We start from the raw sequence: 21132 nt of genomic DNA on the forward strand, positions 1-21132 counted from the left end.
CCTGGATGGGTTCAGGCTTGGGGACATTTACAAGCTGTGTGACCCTGGGGGTATTTGTTCCTTCCCTAAGTCTCGCTTTACTTATTTTAAAGATCAGGACAGCAATCCTAGTGTCATGGAGCTGCGGTGAGGCTCGATGTGCTGCTGTAGAGCAGGTGTCCATGGATAGCGCTGTCCCTGTGCCCCCGGGTGGCATTCTCAGTCCTTGCCTGGTACAGGGTAAGAGGAGGTCATGGAAGGAAATGAGTAGCCCCTTCATCCCTCAACAGCACCCCAAAGAATCCACTCCTCGAAAAAGTTCAAAGAAACACTAGCAATTTATTGATTTTCTCTATTTCCAAAAAAAGCAAATACATTAGTGTATCACACAAGGAAACTGGGCCTGGCCGGCACAAGGTTCCTCTACAAACATGAAGCAAGGGGAAGGTGGGCTACAGGGAAGCTCCAAGATCCCTCACAGCAGCCCCCGGCTTCCCTTCCCTGCCCACCCCAGCCGCAGTCTTGGTCCTCCCAGCCAGTTCAGCCAGATTGCAAGGTGGACACGCAGACAGCAACACTGCCTCTTGGGTCCCCAGGAGGAGTGTGGAGTCAGGGCGGCTAGTGTGGTCCCCACTGCAGAGGTGGCTGGTGGCCAATGACTTAAAATCCTGAGACATGTGTCGGCTACATGAAGCCTGGCAAGCTCCTTGCTCTCTTTCTCTAAGAAAAGCCCCTCTCAGTTTTGCCCCTCTCAAAGTGACAGGCCTGGGTCAGAGGCCCGGGTGACCTGAGCTGGCCTGAGAGGGAATGGGCAATGTCACCAAAGTCAGCCCTGCCCTAACTGTCTGCCTCAGCCCCTGAGGTCTGGAAGGCTGCCTGGTTCCCAGGGCAGGGGCTGGGCCCATGGGGCTCTTCATTCTTTGGAGGTGGGAGGAACATGAGGCGAGGGGATGCAGGAGGCCAGGGTGGTGCTAAGGGGAAGGGGCATCCTCCTGGGCTGGTAAGGTTCACATGCAGCGGTGCATTTCCCCTCCCGCCCTGACCGGACTGCACAGCCCCCACCCGGGGGAGCCCTAAAGCCAAGGACTTGTGTCTCCGCTTTCCTCCAGGAAAACATAAGCCGCATGAGGACAGGGATGTGGTCTGTGTTCTTCCCTGATGTAGTCTACGTGCTTAGGACACTGCCCCGCACAGATTGGTATGCCATACATATTTTTTAGGAGAAGAATTCCTCTGGGTTCTGATGACAACAAAGGAGGCCCCTGAAACCTATGCCCAGGACAGTCCAGGGATCCAGGCTCCCACGTGGGTCCCTGAGAGGGAGAGGTGAGCCAGGAGTGGGCCTCTCAGTGTGAACAGAAGCAAGGGAGGGTATGACAGACCCACAGCACCACAGCACAGCTGGCTAACAGCCGGGGACATCTCTCGGAGGACAGCGTCCTCACATGTCTGGCTTCCCCCATCTCAGCTGTCATACTGAGTCCACATCAGTGTTTTCCAGCCTGACTGCTGGGGCAAGAGGTGGGTTTGGACTCGGGGGTGGTGCAGAAGAGGAAGAGTCTTGGGAGGAGGCTGAGAAGGGGTGAGGAGGAGGAGCATCTTATATTCTTCTAGAGAAGGGCACAGACCAGGAAGTTAATTCCTCTCTAACATCAGCAATGCTAGCATGGAGGTAGAGGCTGGAAGGAGGAAGGCTTGGGAGCGCTGGGCTCTGCTCTGTCTTAGTGTACACCAAGAGATGTCCACACAGGTTTTCTCATAAGGCCCTCGGGAGCCCTCCTGCTGCTGCTTGTCTGAAGTGCACAGAGTCTGGGGGCTCGATGTGGCTGATACCCCTAATAGCCCTGTTTATCACATCCCCTGTAGGTTTCACAGAGTGGAGACAGGACAGCTGGGGTCAGGGGAAGTGGGGCATGGCCCCTGGCTGAGATGTGAGCTTGCCGGTACCCTGATATGGCACTTTCCTTTCCTAGTCTACCCAAACTACCCCCCTCCAAGTCTCCTGGGACCCCAAACACTCCCTCAATTGACTCACAGCAGGCTTGGTGGAAACATCTTCCTGGTTAATTTCTATACCCCAACTCCATCCCACTAGAAGCCGGAATAAGTATATGCCCAGCCCCACCTGTTCCCCTCTCCACTGGGAATATGAAGACCAGCCATTCCCAGAACAGCTCTTGGGAAAGAGCTGCAATAAAATAGCTTTTCTTAAAAAAATCATTTTTTACCTTCTTTCTCCTGCAACAAGTAGATTACAAGACCTCTGAATGCAGGGCCTTTGCAGGCTGAGCCTGCTCTGATGGGCACACAGCCCAAGAGGGTGGAAGGCACCATCTTTCAGCTCCTACTCCTCTGAGCAGGCCTCATTTGGCAAAGTATGTGAGAGTGTCCTGCTGTCCTCTGGAACCCCACACCTGCCCAACCTCAGTCCTTGTGGTGCTGCTGGAGGGGTGGCATTACAGACACACCAGATTCTCCCATGAGATACACCAGACCTCCCTTGCTTGAAATCAGCCTTGTAAGGGGGGAGGCTGGCCCAGCCCCAGTTACTCCTGCACCCCTGGAGACCGCTGGTAGGAAGCCTGCAGGACTCCTCTGAGGGCCTGACTGCAGTGATGGCCCCCTTGCCCTGGCACCACACATTTCAGGATCTATGAGCAGCTCACCAAAAAGCACATGTTGCCCTTGCCTATGAGTAAGAAACACAGGAGAGTCCTATTCACCACCTTATGAGCTGCAACAAAATAGCTTACCTAGCTTTTTGCAGTTTGTGGTTATGCTTTAAGACACTCACACAGACACACACATGCACGCACACATGCATGCACACACTTACATTATACACATATATATACCATTTCTCAGAGGAAGAAATATTGACATCACATGTAAGCCCCTTTAACTCAAGACAGCACCCCCCCGCCCCAACCTCCCTAACCCCCATTGCCTGCCAGTTTCCCCAAGGAAAAAAAAATCTAAAAATATTTCCACTATCCACAGTTTTTAGGTTTCTTCTCAGTTTCTCGTGAACTTTCCCAAATACTGCACAGGATGGACAGAAAACCCCATCCAGCAAGGCCTGAGGGCTTCTCAGCTGGGTCATATCTTCCTGGAAAAGGAGAAAGTCCTCCAGTTAGTGTTTACAGTGAGATGTTTCCACACCACAAGCCCAGCCTGTACTGCCACCCTCTTCTCACATCGGCCCTCAAGTGTGCCCTGGCCTGAGACTGGATTCAAGGCTGCCCTAGACACATTTATAGATTGCCCTGTGGATTCAGAAGCTTGTCAGCTTTGTCTGCCACCCTGCCACACTGTCCCCTGCCCACCGTGTTCCTCACTAAGAAAGAAGGTGCTGTTCGTTAAGGATTTGCCAAACCGAATCTCTTTCCCCTTTTCTGCCTTCAAGTTGTTGCAGCTTGTTTACCAGGAGAGGATATCTGAAGTCTTATTTAACCTTCATCCAGACCAAAGTTACAGTCCTCTCTCCCCACCAGGGATTGGGGTGGGGGGTGCTGGCAGACAGCCTGGTTAAGAGGTCTCCCTTAGCTCAGGAGACCCTGTCTTGATCCCAGGCTATTTGCAGATGGCTCCATGCTGGGCTGCCCCTGAGACCCCTCTCTAGGGGTGATGACATCTGGCTGGAGTATCTCTACTTGTGATTCTCAGTTTACCTGCATCAGAAACACTTTAGACACTTGTTTAAAAATAGACTTTCCTGGATCCCACTCCAGGGCTATTGAGTCAGAATAGCTGGGGTTGGGCCAAGTGTGTGCATTTTAGCAAGCAACCCATATGATTCCAATGAACACTGAGGTTTGCAAGCCTTCGTCATAGGATTGGTTCTGAGTTTTGGGGGCCTAGAATCATCAGCTGGAAATAAACTTGTCCACACTGGGCATGTGCAGAGACTGGAAAGTGAATTATAAAAGGATAAAAATGTGAGCTGTGTATGGCCAAGCCCAGAATGACATATTCTAGAACTCCAGTTATCCATATTGTAGAACTCACTGTAGTCCATGTGAAGGGCACCACCTGTGTTGTTCAGTGTACAACCCACACATTTGTACCTAGCAGTCCTGCCCAGACCCTCTGACCCCTCTGAAACTCCCAGGACATTATACACCCCTAACGTCCTGAGGGTGGGACAACCTACGCCCCCAGCCAAGCAGTCTACACAACTGCTTGTGTTGTCCAGAGCCAGGCAAAAGGATGCTTCTGTGTCCCTGGGAGCACAGGCCTAGCCCTAGTCTCTGAGACTGGCTGAGGCTGTTGCAGTGGTCCCAGAGGCATCCCTGAGGGTGGGGCGATTCTTACCTGCAAGCCTAACTTGCTTGGACAGCCTCTTCTTAGAATCGGGAGGTGAAGTTCCTGAGGCTGTTGGCCCCAGCTAAGGTTCCCAGCATGTTCCTATCGAAACCTTGCTGCAAAGGGAGAAACAGCAACCAAATGACACAAAACTGTGTGGGGCTTGCTGTGGGGTCAGACACTGTCCACTGCCCTCCCAGAGCAACCTCGGCTCACACAGCCTCTCTCTTATCACTAAGTACATGTGTCAGGGTGAAAACTGGCCTCAGTAACTGTGTAACAAAACATAATAACTCTCCATGAGTCGGTGAAATGTGTTTGAACTTCCACTGACACATTTGAATTTCCTACTTGCATTTGCAGAAACCTGAGTCAAGGCTTGAGGATTTAGGCTAGTATTATTTTTTAAACAGAGCAACAATCAAAATCAGATTAGAGAAGTTGTCAATTGTTCTTCCCTCTGACCATCTCTATCTTTTCTTTTTTTAAACAATTCTGACAAGAGCTCTTGGGCAGAGAGGACATGCCCATTGTTTCTCAAACACAGGAGCAGGGGGCTGGCACTGGTAAGAAGCCGCTGTGCTAGAAGGTTCTGTTTACTTGTCTGTTCTTCACCTCCAGCCCCACTAGCCCCTGAGCATCTGCTGGATGGAGAGTGAGTCTTATTCCTGTTATTTCTCCCAGCATACAGCAGGTGCCCAATACATGCTTCCAGGTGAATGTGGACAGCATGATTTGAATGCAGCAATAGGCCCAGGTGCCCTTGAAAAGAGGGTCCTGCTGCCAGCCCTGAGCTCTGAGAGCCAAGCCAGCCATCACCGACCTGTGGGAACAGGAGGGGAGATGGCATAGGGGATCCAAAACAGCAGCTGGTTCGAAGCCCTGCCCCTCCTGTCTTTGGGCATGTATTACATGATGCAATTTTTCTTCTGCAAATTGGCATGCTCATTCCTGTCTAGCATGGCTCATGCCCTGACTCACTGAATCAAGACAAACTCCTTGGATCCTGATTCCCTATTCAGCAAAATGGACACAAGCCATGTGGCCTGTCTCACCTGTGCTTGTGACAACTCAATGCATGATGGATGTGAAGGCCCTTTGGGAACAGAAGCACCAACTAGATCATACCCAGGATGGTTGTCAAGCATAGCTGGAGGGAGGAGTGGAGACTGAATGGGGACGCTGGTTCCCAAAGGCATGTGTAGAAGGGAATTCCCACCGAGAGCGTTGTCAGTGGATTCTCTGTGTGTCTTAGGCCGGGGGTGGACTCTGTGTTTTGGGGTAAGCAGAATGCTTTGGACCACCATTACACAGCGGGAGGAAGCTCTCACCAGTCCTCCTTACCTGCCTCCTCGTCTCCCTTTGTCTATCTGGCAGTTGCCATTTGCCAAGCCCATCTTCAATGCAGTGCTGTTGGGAAGGAGCTCTGGATTGTTACATGGAGAACAAGGGCTGCCCTTTGCTGTGACCTTCAGATTTCCCCAATCATCTTTGGACACCGTGCGTTCATGAGTCTCCCTATTGTCCCCTGCCATACTGGAGGAAGAGCTGGGCTTCCTTCTGCCCCACGCTGCTCAACCAATCCCCAGGCTTCCCTGTCCTCCATCCCTGTCTTTCTCCCTTCTTTGCCTACTCCCTCTCCTCCCATGACAGAGATGCTTGAGTCTCCTCTGTCTTTGAACAGATCTCTTTTTACCCACTCTTTTGCTCCTTTTTCTGCAGGCTAAATTGCAGGGAGCAGCGTCTCCTCTCAGCAACTCCCCATCCACTGCCTTGCCCACTGCAGCAGGCCCCATGGGGCTCCCCTTGCTTGGCCAGCAGTGCTCCTGGAGGGCTCCAGACTTCCGAAGCACCAGATCCAGGGCCTTTTCCAGTGTCCATCCCCTGGTCCTCTAGGTAGTGCTGGGAACTGCTGCCCTGCCTTCCTTAGAGCTTTCTCTTCTTACCAGGTCTTCAGCCCCTTCTGGCGCCCTGCACAGTTCCTCTTTTCCCTGGCCTTTCCTCCTTCTTGTCCCCAGCAGATGGTCTTCATATTTCTGCCCTGTCCTTCAAGACTTTTCCATACACATGCAACCCATGGTGGTCTTGCCTGTTCTCATGGCTTCGCCTGCCTGAACAAAGCTCCACTCTGTATGGTAGCTCTGGCCCCTCTGCCAGGGCCCACACCACCTCCAGCCTGGACTCCCATCCAAGTCTTCCAAACTCAACCTCTCCAAATTGGGACCCCTCTTACTCCCACCTAAAAGCCTTCTCAGGCTCTCCCCATCTGATGTGTCTTTGTGAATATAACCATAGTCTCCAAGCTAAAAGCTCCAGCCTAATCAGCCCCACTGCTCCGTTTCTTCCACCTCCTGTCCTTTATGTCCATGCTTATCACTGAGGAATGGGAAAGAAGAGGCCATGTGAAGATGTCATACAACAAGACCTTATACCCTAGAGGACTCTGTACCTGGCTAGGTGGGGAGGGGTGGAGGACAGAGAGGAGGCCAAGGTCACCACAGGACAAGGACAGCAGCCTCCAGGCTTCTCAGCCCACTCTGCCTTGCTCACAGGGTGAGCTTTGGTGCTGCTTTGATCATGAAACCCTCTATTCAAAACTTTGAATGGCTCCCCAGTGCCAAAGGTACAAGTCCAAGCTCTTCAGTCTGAAATTAGAAGGGTTTTGTAACCTAGCCCAAACCTACTTTTCTAGCTGGAGTGCACCCCATGCCCTCAAAAGACTTGTGTGCTTTTTGTCCACTCTGTTTTTCAGTTTGCTCCTAAAGGATCCCACCCTAGGCCTCTCACACATTTCCTTGATTTCCTCTGCCTTCCATGTTCTCAGCACCCCTCGCAGATCTCAGAGCCCAGAGACTTCATCAGAATGTTCATCACATTCATTTTCACGTAGACGCTGTCTTTGTTTCTCAGACTGTCCCGAAGGGCAGGGGCGTTTCTCTAGTGCCCAGCCCAGAGCCCAGCATATGCCAGGCCCTCTGCTCATGAGCAGGAAGAACCTCAGAAGAGGATGATGTCCTGGGCTCTTACCTGTCTGAGGACACCCTGCAGTTCCTTGCTGGACCACATGTCAGACAGGAGAAGCCGGGCAGCTTCTGCGGCCTTGGGTGAGGCACTGGGCAGGTGAGAAGTGCATTTGTGAGATGAGATTCCAGGAGGTGTGAGAAGGAACACCCTCTTCCCTCCCACCCCCACTGCCAGGGCCTGGACACAGGGGAGGCCTCAGAGGAGGCCTCAGATGTGCAAAAGAGAGGAGACCCATTGGGGTGTGGTGAGCCTGGTCACCCTACCCAGTGGGCACAACCCCATGCCCCTGCCCACCTAGAGCACCCCAGGACTCTCCTCAGGGGCCATGAGGTGGCAGTGCTCTTCCACTCCAGTCCCCAGCCTTGTCCGGGGAAGAGGGAGCCCCACAGAGCAGGATAAAGTCCCTATTCAGTTGGACCTGCTGCCCCATGCCTCCTGCTGGCCCTCTGAGGACCTTGTGCCCCCGAGTCCCCCAGCCAGGAAGTGTGTTGCCTCTTCCCTCCATGCAGCCCTGGGGCCTGGATGCTGGACCCTTCTCTCCACGCACTCTCGGCTTCTGGAACTTCTCCTCCATTCAAGCCTCCCCTGTCCCTGGCTCCCCCTGCCCTGGGTGCTTCCCCTACTCCATGGAGAGCTGCGGGACTGCTTCCTGCTGTGCAGGGTGAGGAGGGGCTCTGATTGGGGTGCAGCCCGTGGGAGCAACCCCCCGCCCACCTGCTGCGGCACAGGTTGATGATGTTGTTGAGCATGCTGCTGGAGAAGTACTGCTTGGCCAGTTGTGGCTGCGAGGCCATCAGGTTTCTCACGGTGTAGCAGGCCGAGGACAAGATGTCTTCGGAGTTGCTGGTATTGCCAGTGTGGCTGGTGAGGAGCCTGGTCACCTCCGGGAACACCTGGTTCCCTGGGAGAGGAAGGAGTTGGGGCACAGGGTCAGGATGACTGGGGAAGGAAGGGCTGAGGGGTTCCCTTTGGGGCCACACTCTTGGATAGCCTTCTGCCAGGCTCTGAGCCAGGTGGCCCTCAGGGCTTCCTGGCAGCTCCAACTCAGGGCTCAGAGACCCAGACAGGACTTTTGCAGATCTGCTCCCAGCCCTCAGGTGACAGGCTCCCCTCTCCTGTCTCCATACCTGTCTTTGGCCAGCTTCCTTTCTTGGAATGCTCATCCCAGGGAATGGCTTAAAGGATGACCTTCAAGCAGGCTTGAATTGTAGGGAGCCTGCCATGTCTTAGCTAGAGGGGGAGGAGAGAGAGGGACCTTACCCATCACTCTGTGCAGCAGAGGGTGGCGGGACATGTTGCTCAGGAGGGAGGCTCCGGACCGCACCACATCAGAGTTGCCAGATTGCAGGAGGCGGGCAATTTGTGGCAGGCCCTTTTCCTTCAGCCCAATCAACTGGCTCATGCCACTGGACATCTAAGAGAGAAGGAGTAGATGATGAGCTAGCCTGTGGCTTTCCAGGCACCATGGCAGGCAGAAAGGGGCAAGGAGCCCCAAGGGCAGACATCCCAGAACCCTTTCTCTTTCACATTGGAAGCACTAGCTCACATGTGGGCAACTACAGAAACCTAGGCTAACATGCACCTCCCGTTTCCCAGCCCTGATCCTGTCTCCTGGATCAGCCTGCAGCCCAGATGGGTGGAGAGAGGGAAGTCTCATTTCCCCTACTCATAGTGACCCAGAGTTAGCTTCCAGAGTAACCCAAGCGTCCAATGCTGCTCTCTCACCCCACTGTCTCAGCGCTGCCCCCATTACATCTCCCCACACTCTCTGCCCATGTGAAACTATATGGTCAAGGGTATTTGTCAATTAAACATCTGGCCATCTTCTTCCAACTTTCCTACCTCTTTAGAATCCAACACGTATTTGTTGAGGGCTTGCCTGAGAAAAGAGGGCTAAGAAAGGGTCTGGGCCCACATGGAGAGAGAACTGGGGTCCCCTAGAGGTAGGCCAGTTCGCCCAGGCCTCTAAGCAACATAGCCATCCTGGGTGTAACAAGTCTAGGTGGGTTTGGCATTCTCAGAACTGCCCAGCCTCTCTCCTCACAGCCAGGGAAGTTCTCTGCCCTCGGTCTACTCTAGTGCTGCTGCTGCTTGGTTCCCTTTTCCTAAGTAAAGCTGAAGAACAGTTGGCCGCCTGGCCCATCTCAACTCTTCTTGATTGCAACAGGTTTCCTCTGGCTCTGCCCCATACCACTGTGCCCTCCAAGCTACATACATTTGGCCTCAACATCTGCACGGATTCTGTCACATCTTCTCCGGACCTGCTTGGACCCCAAACCCTCTTTTTCCACCTTTGTCAGTTCAACAAATGGGAAACTCCTTTGGCCAAACACCTTCTCCACCCCATTCCCCGACCTCAAGCAGAGCCCAGGAGGCCAGCCGGGGACCGGGAGCCATGTGGCCAAGGGGATTGTGTGTGCATGGACAGAATCCAGCATCAGTGGGCCCACCCACTCTGCACCCCCCAGCAGCTCCTAAAGGGCAGGAGTGTTTCTCCATTGCCCAGCCCAGAGCCCAGCATATGCCAGGCACACTCTGCTCATGGGAGGCTCCGAAGTCAGGGGACAGGCTGGGGGGAAAAGGAGGGAGCAGAGCCTGGACGGTGGCTGGAGGATAGGGCTGCTGCAGCAGAGAAGGTACAGTCCCACTCACCAGCCCCTTGCTGGCTGTCAGGTTCTGCAGGGCACCAGCACAGGCCTCCAGGGTAGCATCTTTCTTGCTCTTGCCCATGAGGTTCAGGTAGGTGCGGATGGCATCTGAATGGTACAACCAGCCGCTGCCCTTGGGGTTGGTCTCTTCCTCAGGCAGGGGGCAGTCATAGTTGTTATTCTGAGGATAAAGAGCCGGTCAGGGGGGTCAGTGGGGAGCCTTGTGAGAGGACACAACCCAGGCATTCTGTCCCCGTCCCCCCAGCCTCAGGGTCATGGTTCCAGATAGGGCGAGCTGAGGAAGCGCCTGCAGAGGCAGGGGGCCTAGGACAGCCCCCCTGCACACCTTTCCTCTATGCATTGCAGCAGCTCCATGGGATGCAGGAATGTGCCATGGTCCCCCAGACTGTCCCAGGATGTGGGAGAAAAGAGCACCCTGGCATCTTGGGAGCTGTGTTCCAGGGCAGCCTTGGCCCAAACCTTCCAGATATGTGGGGCTGCTTTGGGCTCTCCCATCATGATGCTTCCTCCTCTTCCAGACTCAGACACTAGGTTTGACCCACCCTGGGCCAACGAGGGTGGTCTGAGACCTGGATTCCACAGCTGGGCCCAGTGAAGGAGACCTGACAACCCATCCCTGGTAGGCTTCTGCTTCTGGGGAAACCTGGGAGGGCTCAGGAGATGGTGGGAACCAAGGCCAGAAAGGGTGAGAGTTCTGGCTTTCCTCAGATCCTCAAGGGCAAGGGAGAAGATGGGGGAGACTTGACCCATTATACAGGAAGAAAGATGAAGGCCTGCAAACAGAAGGCTGGAGTTTTTGACCTCTAAGGTGGTCTGAGCCCCTACAGTTCCAAGAACAGATTCCCCCTTGTGCAAGATGAATGGCCTCTACCCAGCTCCCAGAGTGCACCCTGAGCCCCAGGCCAAGGTGTCAGCATAGGCCCGTCCCTTAGGGCTGGCTTCAGGCTCCAGGAGGGCCCAGAGGAAAGGGCAGATGAGGCAGGGGCTCCTGGTGGGTGCTTGATGGGGCAGGCCCCGCTCTGCTGACGCTGTGCTCACCATCATCTTTTCACTCTTGTTGCTGAAGCAGCCGGTGGAGGACTTCTCGGTGTAGGCGTTGCGGGCGTTATACTCCAGCTGGCGGTAGCGGGTGGGCACCTCGGCGTCCAGGCGGTAGGAGAGGTTGTGCAGAACACACATGCAGTTTTCCACAGACTGGGGACCAAGGAGAGGCATGGGCCTGAGCCTCTGCCCGGCCCGACAGGCTCCTGGCCTACCACCTACCCTAGCTAATAAGAGAGCAGAGGCACCTGGGCTGCATCGGGAAAGATGAGCGCAGGCACCTCCACACTCTCAGCCTGGGAAGTCTTCCAGGGCCACCTCTGGGACCTGAGTGTGAATCTGTCATTTCCTGGCTGCATGAACTTGACTGGCCTCACTTCTGTGGGCCTCAGCTATCTCAACTGTAAAATGAGACTACAATTGTCCATTTCACTAGGCTATTCGGAAGATGATACAGAGAAAGCACTTATCACAGGGCCTAGTGTGTGGTAGGACTGCTATGGGCAACATGCCAATGGGCAGACTGGGATATTGAAGAATGTGTCTTTTTTTTTCCCAGAACAAACTCCTCCAGAAGAAGCCCCATGCCTCTAGATTCCAAAGCCATCTAGTGCCCCAATCATTCTTTCTTCCTGGGGCCAGTCCTTAGCTGTCAATGTCAGCGGTGCTAAGTCCACACAAAACACGCAACACCTGGAGCCCAGGGCTTCATCATGGCAGCTGGGCTCAGATCTTTGTCAATCTCCTTTGGCAAACCTCCAGGACTAGGGTTTGGGGGCAGCAGATTTACCCTCCTAATGATGTTTGGCCCTTGCTGGGGTCTAAGGGAATCTGACTTCCAGGGCTTGGGGTTACACAAGTGTTGGAGATATTGCACACAGAGCAGAAAAGCATCTTGCCCTTTGGAAGCAGGCTGAGCAGCCAGTGACAAGGCTCTCCTCTGTGACCCTGCTGTTGCTTCCAGTGGAGGGAGCAGGAGATAAAATCCCTCCTCATGGCAACTGTGCTGAGAACCCAGGTGCTGTGATGCCAGCCCGTTCCCTGGCGATCTGGAGCCTGCTGGACCTCATTATCTCCTGAGCCACTGTCCTGCCATGGTGGGAACATCTCAGCCTTCTGTTTATCTGCCCTCCATGACTTTTTTTCTTTCTGTTTGTCTGTGCTGTGTGTCCAGAAGTCCAGAGAGGGCAGCAAGATGACTCTACCAATGGCTTTTCTGGGAGGCAGTGGGAAGATAGCAGTGGCAGAAGGAGCCTCATCTCAGGGGGGACACTAAGCCCTGGGGGCACCAGTATGGATTCCTCTGGGCTGTGGGGCAGGGCTCGGGGCCACAGGACAGGCCTCGGCACCACCAATGAAGCACAGCCAGCAGATGCTCGCTGGGAGCTTCCTCTCTGCCAGGCCCTCTTCGTGTTTTGCTTATTAACTAATCAAGCCTTTCAGACAACCCTTGAGGTTGATATGATTATGACCATTTCCATTAGAGTGAAGAGTGAACCGGGAAACAGAGAGATTAGGGAAGCAGCTGCATCTACTCCACTTCTAAGTGAGGGAGAGTGGATTTGCATGGGACGCTGACCCCAGAGCCCACCCCTGTAGCCACCACTGGGCCCTGCATCCAGATGCCTCTTCTACCACCCCTGACTCTGTGCTCCTGTCTTGTCACTGGGCCAGGCCTCAAAGGCACCCAGAAAATGTAGGGGGCTGGGCCTAGGGGTCAGGGTGCCACCAGGGGATGCACTCACCTTGTCATCACAGCGGCTGGCCGCTACACAGTTCTGGACATAGGCCATGAGGGAATCAATGAGCCCTGAGTAGTTACGCATGGTCTGGCGGCCTGCATCGGCCGAGCTCAGGTTCCTGGGGGAGAGAACAGAGGGTGGAAGAGGGCAGAGAAAGGGGGAAGAGAGAACGGGGAAGGTGGGGACAAGAGTGTGTGGTGGGGGACAGGCAGGAGAGAGAACAGGCAGGAGAGGGGAGGGCAGAGAGGAGACGATGGGGTGGAGATTGGAAGTTGTGGTAGAAGGAAGGAAGGAGAAGAGGAAAGGGAGGAAAGGGAGGAAAGGGAGGAAAAGAATGAAGAGAGGAAAAGATGAAAAAGGAAGGAAAGAGAAACCATTTAGCCAATTCCGCCCGGCCCTGGCTGAGGCTGAAATGAGGTCTCATTTGCACGCAGTTCTTCTCCTTCACTCTGCCCAGTAACTTTATAACTGGCAATGGCTCCATGTGGCAATGGTCCCTCTGCAGCTGCATCCCAAGGCTCACACCCTGCTACTAGTGGCCCTTTGCGGAACAAGAGCCAGAAGCTCCCGCATGCCCAGTCTCTTTCTGTGGGACAGGAAGAAGCCCTGTTGATGCTGGATCAGAAGTGGAGCTGGGGGTGGCCAGGCTGGGCACCAGAAGCTCCCTCTCCACCCAAGCTGTGTTCTGCCCCCCAGCAGTAGGCTCACTCCCAAGCAATGTGGGCTCATCCCCAAGCAATGTGGGCTCATCAGCCTGGTGCAGGTGGGGTGTGGCTGCTGTTGCTACCAGTAGCACATCAACCCCATAAAACTCTTAATTATCCTCACTTTTCATCTCCCCAGCCTCTCTGCTTCCTGGAGGCTACTACCGGAGGCTGGCAGGGAGAAACACAAGTTGAGACACAGAGGCACATGCCAGCTGCACCCACCACTCTGGGGGGATTCTCAGGAGTTGGGAAAGACAAACCCCATTAAAGCAAGACAAACCCCATTAAAGACCCTAAAAGGGATCCTGCTCCAGGGTTCCAAGCCCTGTACCAGCCGCCCCTCCACACCCACCCCTTTCGCCAGCTTGTAAACCACTGCTTCTAGAACAAGCCCTCCCACCAGCCCCACAGGGGCTTTGCCACACCCCGGTATGGAACTTAGGCAACTTTGGGTGAAGCAGTGCCATCTTCATGCCAATGAACATGGCAAATGGTTTTAACACCACAGCTGGGAAGTGACTCATTAGCAACCCATCGGTAGACTTTTGTCTAAAAGAACACTCTTCAAGATAGCACAAGAAATGCATTTTTTCATGGGGTGGAGGAGGGAAACGGTTGAACCAGTTTGGATATTCAGATCTAGGCATTTCCAAGCTCAGATTCCTGACTAATGCCCGCTGCATTCTCTCAAAGGGGGTGGTAGGGTCCTGGGCCTTAACCAGTTCCAGGGAAGTTAGGAAGGCCTGAGTCCCTGTGTCTTGGAGCCTGCCCATAAGAGGGAGTGCCGGGTTGTCTGTTATGTTCTATGCACTGGCTGAATGTTGGCTGAGATAGGGCTGCCTGGGGAAGGGCCCAAGGCTGGGACAAAAAGACCCCATGTATCCTCTTCTCTCACCTCAAGCAGCCTGTGGCATTGAAGAAGACCTCAGGGTCCACCACTTCCCGGGACATGTTGCTATTGCCATCGCACCAGCCAGAGAAGGGAATGATGACGCGGTCAGCCAGAACAGGCAGGGCGTCGGCAATGAGCTCCTCCTTCAGCTCGTCAGTGGAAGACAGGTTCCAGAGCAGCCCTGGGGGTCAGAGACCATCAACCCAATTTGTGCCAGGCTCAGGATGCCCTACGGACCGAGGTAACAGCCCCAGCCTGGACTCTAGCAAATGGGCCCTACTGAAATGTCACTTTCCAGGTAGCCCTGGTCTGTAGAACCTATTGTCTGTCTGTGTCATGAGGCTATTTCTCAATACCCCAACCAGACTGAAGGTTCTTTGCGGGCAGGGAACATCTCAGAGTTCTCTGTCAAGGCCAAAATTACGCATGTGGAAAGTGATCAAAAAACGTTTGATTGATCAGTGGTTTTTAGTATAAATTTTAGCACTTGGAATCTTCTAACGCTGTCTCTTTTCCATCTAAAAGTTATGCCAGAAATACTTATCAGTCATTACTCTGTACATGGTCTGATCTTCCCAGCCCAATTCTAGGTCTTCACGGTGACCTCTTCCTCTTGCGCCCCCCACCCTGAGTGCCTACCATATTTCTTGAACACAGGGTGGGTGCTTAAGGCCTGTTAACCCCTTCTCCCCTCAGTCTTACTCTCTTTCCATCACCTGGGAATCCCAGGGCTTGTGGAATATGGATCTTGCCTGGACGTCAGCCTTCCTCCTTTTGCTCTTTAACCTCAAAAAGATGGTGACCCCCTGTGTGTGTGCACACCACCCAAGGTCACCCTCTGGACACCCCTAATTGGGCCAAGGCCAGTGTCACTAAACTCTCAGGATATTAGCCCCAGGCCAAATCTGCACAGCTGTGTCTTGGCCCAGCCTGGAGAGACAGGCTTGCACCCCAGCCTGGGGCCATAGCCAGTGGCCTTGCACAGCCCTCAGGCTGGCTCTCGGTGGCCGTGTTGTCCTACCAGTCAGCTGCTTCTGGATCTCGGCGTTCCCGGTTCTCCTCAGGAGGCTGACTGCCTCGCGGATCCCATTCTGCCTCCGGGTCTCCAGCTTGTTGGTGGTGCTCCTGAACACCAGGTTGCGCAGGGCCCCTGCCGCGGCCTGCTGGACGTTCTGGTTGGGGCTGCGGAGGAGGTCCACCAGCTTGCAGATGCCTCCCAGCTGATAGACCTGCCAGGAAAGAGTTGCCACACTGCCTGGTCAAGGGAGATGAGGCTGATCTAGTTATTCTCTACTCAAAGCTGATTTTTTTTTCAGACCAAAAAATCTATCAGTTCAGAAATATTCAAGTCAACCAAAATAAATAAGCAGTGTGAGGTCATGATAACTGACCCAGACCCGGAGGCAAAAGACCTGGATTCAGATCCTAGCTCCCATATCCTAGCTCCCATATCCTAGCTGGGAGACCCTCAGCTAGGGTCCCTCCTCTTTCCTGAGTCCTGCTTTCTTCCTCTGGAGAATGATGGTGAGGACCCGATAAGAGAGTGGATGTAAATACATTTCAAAACCCTAAAGCAGAACACAGACATAGAAACGCATACAAACTTATCCGGGACTCTGGGAAACACATTTCTGACACTACATCCTTGGGCTGAACTGAAGAACCCTGTAGTGTCCTTCCTGCCAGCAAAGCTTTGGAGGCATCAACAGGCCTGTTTTCTACCGTAAGATGCCTGGAGAGAGAAGGGGAGTGGGAGAGAGGAAGGCAGGAGAGAGGGCAGGAGTTGAGAGGTGAGGAGCAGTCATGTTCTTTAGTGGGATTTGAGAAAGGGGGTTTCTGTTGAACCCGTGGCTGGCATTGAAGTCTCTTCCATGACCAGTGGAGGAATTGTACCTGCCTAATGTCCACTTAAACAGAGGGCTTTGCTCTGCAGAAAGTTAAGATGTCCAGCTCTAACCTTGGGCAATGCGAAGGCTCCTGGCAGCCGGGCAAGGCAAGAGACGCCAACTGCAGATGCCCCCACCCATCTCTAAAAGCGGAGTCAGGCTGACACACCCAGGCCCTGCGCAGGCCCACCAAGGAGGAAGGTATGCAACCAGCTACCTGTTGCTTGGCAGATTCATCCTGGAAGCACGTATGCTGGATGTAATAGGCCCCAATGGCCTGGTACTTCTCATCCTGGGAGCTCAGGTACTGCACAGCCTTGGGGATGGTCAGCCCACTGCACTCGATGTCCTCACTGCAGATCCTGTGAAGAATAGGCAGTGGGGGTTGTTACAGGGTGGGCTGGGAGCCCTGCTGAGGGGGCTCAGAATTCCTCCCAGCACACTAAGCTGCCATAGCCTCATCTGCCCTCTGGAGAGCCAGAACAAGGCAGCCCAGGCCCACTTGGAGAATACCCCTGGGAACAGCTCCTCTCCTCCAGAGGAGAGAAGGCTACACCCACTGGATTTGCCCCATGTGAGAATAGTGAGCCCCTGGTCACAGTTAATGTCCTAGCAGGTATGTTATCTCTCTACTGAGGAAAATCCCTCCCTATTCCCTGAGGGGAAGCTTCCCACCTACCTTGCCATCTCTCTTGTTTGTGTCTGGTATTAGGAAAATGGAAGACAATGGCCATGATCCCATCCATCCATCCATCCATCCATCCATCCATCCGTCCGTCCGTCCGTCCATCCGTCCGTCCATCCATCCATCCATCTGTCCGTCCATCCATCCATCCATCCGTCCATCCATCTGTCCGTCCATCTGTCCATCCATGCATCCATCCATCCATTTATCCATCCATCTATCCATCCATCTATCCATCCCCAAGTCCAGCTGGCTCTTACACAAAAATGTTCACATCTAGCCTTTCTTCCCATTCTTATAGCCACCAATTTCCTGATCTTGATCACTTTAATGGTAGCAAGGGACTTCCGTATTTGGCTTTCTTCCTCAAGTTCCCCCATCTAAAATTTCATACCCTTTTTACTAGATAAGTGGTTCTAAAACCCAGTTCACTGTGTTGTTCTCTAGCTCAGAAACCATCAGCGGCTTCTCCATATTTCAGGTTCAAGTTTAAACAGTTTAGCCTGATGTCCAAGGGCAGGTATTAGGTTGAATCATAGGAAATGTTTGTAGTCAACCTTTTTTCAGCCATAAAACCAGAAATTTCATATGTTTTAACCTAATAACCTGGCTCCACTATGAACATTCCCCAGCCCCTATCCAGGGTCTGCTCCAGCAAGACTGTCCCCTTCACTGTACCCTGGCCAGGTCTCAGGTATGCCTCAAGGCACACCACTGGCCCTGCTGATGCCCCACATCTGTGAAGCCTTCCTAGGGAAGGGAAACCTCTCTTCTAAGAACCTCTCCAGCTCCCCTGGTGTAGAGTCACAGGGTGGTGACTGGCTGTGTCCAGCATTCAAAGAGGGAGCCCTATCCTCATGCTTTGACATACCTGGTGGTCAATAAATACTCATGGTTTTAGCTGTAGCAGCCCAACTTCATTTCTAGGAAAACCACCCGAGGTGCAGAGTTCTCTGGCACTGGGTTAGTGGTACTGCTGCCTGCATTGAGAGAATGTCACCCTGCATTCATCAGTAAAATGTCACCCCAAAATGGCTTGACACTCATCCCTTCCATATCTCACCTAGAACCTCCACTCAGGGCCTCTGGGTGGGGCAATGAGCTGAAGCCAGAGGCTGCCCTGATCAGCCTCCAAGACAGAGAGGTTTCTTAGTTCTTCTCCAGATCATCCTAAATACGCCTTACGGCCATCAGGTAGTTCGGAAACGTCTAGCTCTATAATGGGGTTCTGCTTATTTTCAGAACACTGTGGTACCAGTAGGGAAGAGCACAGGATGGAGAGCCAGCTGTGTGGCCTTGGACAAACTACTTAACATCTCTGTGCCTTGTTTTCTCCTCAGGAATACTCATGCCTGCCTGGCGGCGGGTGTGAGGATTAAAGATGACAAATGCAAAGCTCCTGAGGCTCTCAGAAAAGGAGTTAATTGTGTAGCTCCAGAACAGCTCTGGGTTGTCCCTATCATGGCTGTGTCTCCCGCACTTGTCAAAGAGCCTGGCATGTAGTAGATGGTCGGCAAACATTTGCCAAATAAATAAATAACAATGAGCAGTAGGTGGTGATGAAGGACAGTTCAAAGGTTCAGGGAGCCCCCAGCCCTGAAGGGCAGGCTCAGTGTCACTCACGACACCTCTGCGTCTATGGCTCCTAACGGGGCACCCCATTTGATCTCCTTTGTTCCCTCTGGGTGATGGCCTTCCACATGTATGCACAGGAGTTGTGCTCTGTTCTGTAGCAGTAGATCATGAAGCCCCATGAAGTCCCTCGGGGTTTTTGTTGTTGTTGTTGTTGTTTGTTTGTTTGTTTGAGACAGGGTCTCACTCTGTTGCCCAGGCTGGAGTGCAGTGACACTATCTCAGCTCACTGCAACCTCCACTTCCCGGGCTTAAGGGATTCTCTTGCCTCAGCCTTCTGAGTAGCTGGGACTACAGGTGCCCGCCACCATGCTTGGCTAATTTTTGTATTTTTCTGTAGAGACAAGGTTTCCTCATGTTGTTCAGGCTGGTCTCAAACTCCTGAGCTCAAGCGCCCTCTACCCGCTCCTGCCTCGGCCTCCCAAAGTGCTGGGATTACAGGCATGAGCCACCACACCCAGGCCATGTCCCTCAGTTTTTATGTCTACTAGTCCTATTTGTCCTTTGGATTTACCTGTCTTATAACATAACCTGAAACCCATTCTATTCCCATCGTCCATACCGGGGCATATTCCTTTGCTCTTTCAGAACATGGATAGAGATTTACATGCCTAAGATCAGAGGTTCTCAAACTCTAGTGTAAATCAGAATCACTGAAGCACTTGTTAAAATATGCATTGCTGGGCCCCTCTCCCAGTGTTTCTGAGACAATAGGTCTGGGTGGGTCCCCAAATGAGCATTTCTAACAAATTCCTGGGTGATGCTGATGTTGCTGGTTGGAGGAACACACTTTGAGAACTATTAGCATCCTTCTGTTCATAAACTGTGACCTTTAAAACCTACACAGTCAATGTGTGTTTCACCTTCACACTAAGAACTTCTTGAGTTCAAGGGCCCATGGGGCCAGGTTCTCCCCATTAGGGAGTCCATCACACCAGGGACAATGAACTCCCCAGGGACAGAAGCTATGTCTCTCCTGTCATCCCAGGAGCCCTTTGCAGGGTGCAGTCAGGCTAAGGGTGTGTCTCCCCACTGGCCCTCCTGGCTCCCCAACCCAGCCCAGCAGCACTCACTTGGAGCTGGCCCTAGAGTGGCCGAAGGACAGGTCCTTGTTGCAGGAGATGGGCGGGATATATACAGGGTCCTGCTTGGAGGCACAAGAGGGCGGGCGCACAGGGCACTTCTTTATGGCCTTCTGACCACTGCAGGTGCTGTAAAAGCTGTAGCGGTTCTGGGTGGTCTTCTGGCCCTTGCTGCCCAGGGTGCCCTTGCGCAGGGTGCCCCGTGGGTCACAGTAGAGGTCGGGCTCACTGCGGCTCGCCTTGATTTTCTGCATGAAGCAGATGTCGCTGCCTGCACCGGTGGTGTTACAGCTGCCCCGGGGGTAGTGCCGGCTCCAGTTCTCCATCTGGCTGTAGGAGCTGAAGCGCCTGTTGTCAGGCTCCCGCTTGAGGGTTCCATTGTAGATCTGGCCAGGGAAAGGGAGAAAAGCTCAGTCAAGGTTCCTAAATGCTGGTCCTGGATCCAGCAGGGCATGAGATACAGCCCTCCCCAGCCCCCATAATAACGCTCACAGAATCCCAGAATGTTTGGCGTGGAAGGAACCTGAGCCATCATCTGATATATTACTTTTCTAACTGCAGGCTGTGACCCATTGTGGATTATAAAATCAATTTAGAAGACTATGGCCATCATTTTTAAAAAGATGGAATAGAATAATATATCCTGGAATATAAAATATCAGAGTGCAGTGCAGGTAGTAAAGTCACACATTGTTTTGTGAAACAGTGTATGGGTACTGGGTTGCAACATACGTGACATACCTAAAGGAGCTACCAGGTGTCATAAGAGGGAGGATGAACCCAGGAAGCCAAGACAGCCCAGGAAAGGTGTAGGCACCAGTATCAGAGCCCCATGCTAGCCTCACCCCACAGACACAGAACAGGTCTAAATATGTCTCAGAAAAGTGGAGGAGCATGGTCTGCCCAGATGGGGCACTTCGAGTGAAGCCAGGCTTTACGACGAATGGTGCAGTGTTTCTTTACGTGGGTGCTGTCGGCACCTGAGGCAGAACAATCCTTTGCATTTATTACTGTGAATTGCTGTCAAAAAAGTTTGACAACCTCTGATCTGGTCCCACATGGTACAGTCCAGGAGGGGGAGTTGGAGGCCCAGAGAAGAGTGACCTTCTAGTAGTCACAAAACCTGGACTTGAGTCTGGGTCTCCAAGCCCTATGCCATTCCCAGACACCAGCAGCTTCTCACACAGCCAGCCTTCTTTGGCCCCTTATACTCAGCACACAGAAACTTCTATTCTGGCCAGGACTGTTTTCTACTGTTCTTTTCTGCTAAACTCTTCATCTTGCCTCCCCTCTTCCAGGGCAAGAAGCAAAGGGTAACAGGTCACCTCAAAGGCCAAAGAGGGACAATATTCCTGCTCCCTGGGCCCTTTTACAAGGGACTGTGAGCTAGGGGCCTGCGTGCACACATGGAGGCAGGCCTGGGGCTGCAAGGTGGGGTGCAGGGAGGGCCTCCTGGGCTTTGTTGTCAGGCTGGCAATGGGGAGAAGC

General features: G+C 53.2%; 1 protein-coding gene across 1 annotated transcript in view; it reads right to left on the reverse strand.

Annotated features, from left to right (window-relative positions):
• Positions 1-298: 298 nt before the first annotated feature.
• Positions 299-21132, reverse strand: part of PKP1 (plakophilin 1) — a 49566-nt gene continuing 28732 nt past the window's right edge. The window contains exons 3-14 of the mRNA XM_004028128.5: positions 19636-20030; positions 16463-16607; positions 15381-15588; positions 14363-14540; positions 12764-12878; positions 11016-11171; positions 9961-10137; positions 8569-8722; positions 8023-8209; positions 7312-7396; positions 4294-4400; positions 299-3088 (exon numbers count right to left, since the gene is read on the reverse strand). Of these exons, the coding sequence (XP_004028177.1) occupies positions 4326-4400; positions 7312-7396; positions 8023-8209; positions 8569-8722; positions 9961-10137; positions 11016-11171; positions 12764-12878; positions 14363-14540; positions 15381-15588; positions 16463-16607; positions 19636-20030 (1875 nt within the window). The 3' untranslated portion in view covers positions 299-3088; positions 4294-4325. The remainder of the gene's footprint in view (positions 3089-4293; positions 4401-7311; positions 7397-8022; positions 8210-8568; positions 8723-9960; positions 10138-11015; positions 11172-12763; positions 12879-14362; positions 14541-15380; positions 15589-16462; positions 16608-19635; positions 20031-21132) is intronic.

Source organism: Gorilla gorilla, chromosome 1 (genome assembly GCF_029281585.2).
Source record: "Gorilla gorilla gorilla isolate KB3781 chromosome 1, NHGRI_mGorGor1-v2.1_pri, whole genome shotgun sequence".
Classification (NCBI taxonomy): domain Eukaryota; kingdom Metazoa; phylum Chordata; class Mammalia; order Primates; family Hominidae; genus Gorilla; species Gorilla gorilla.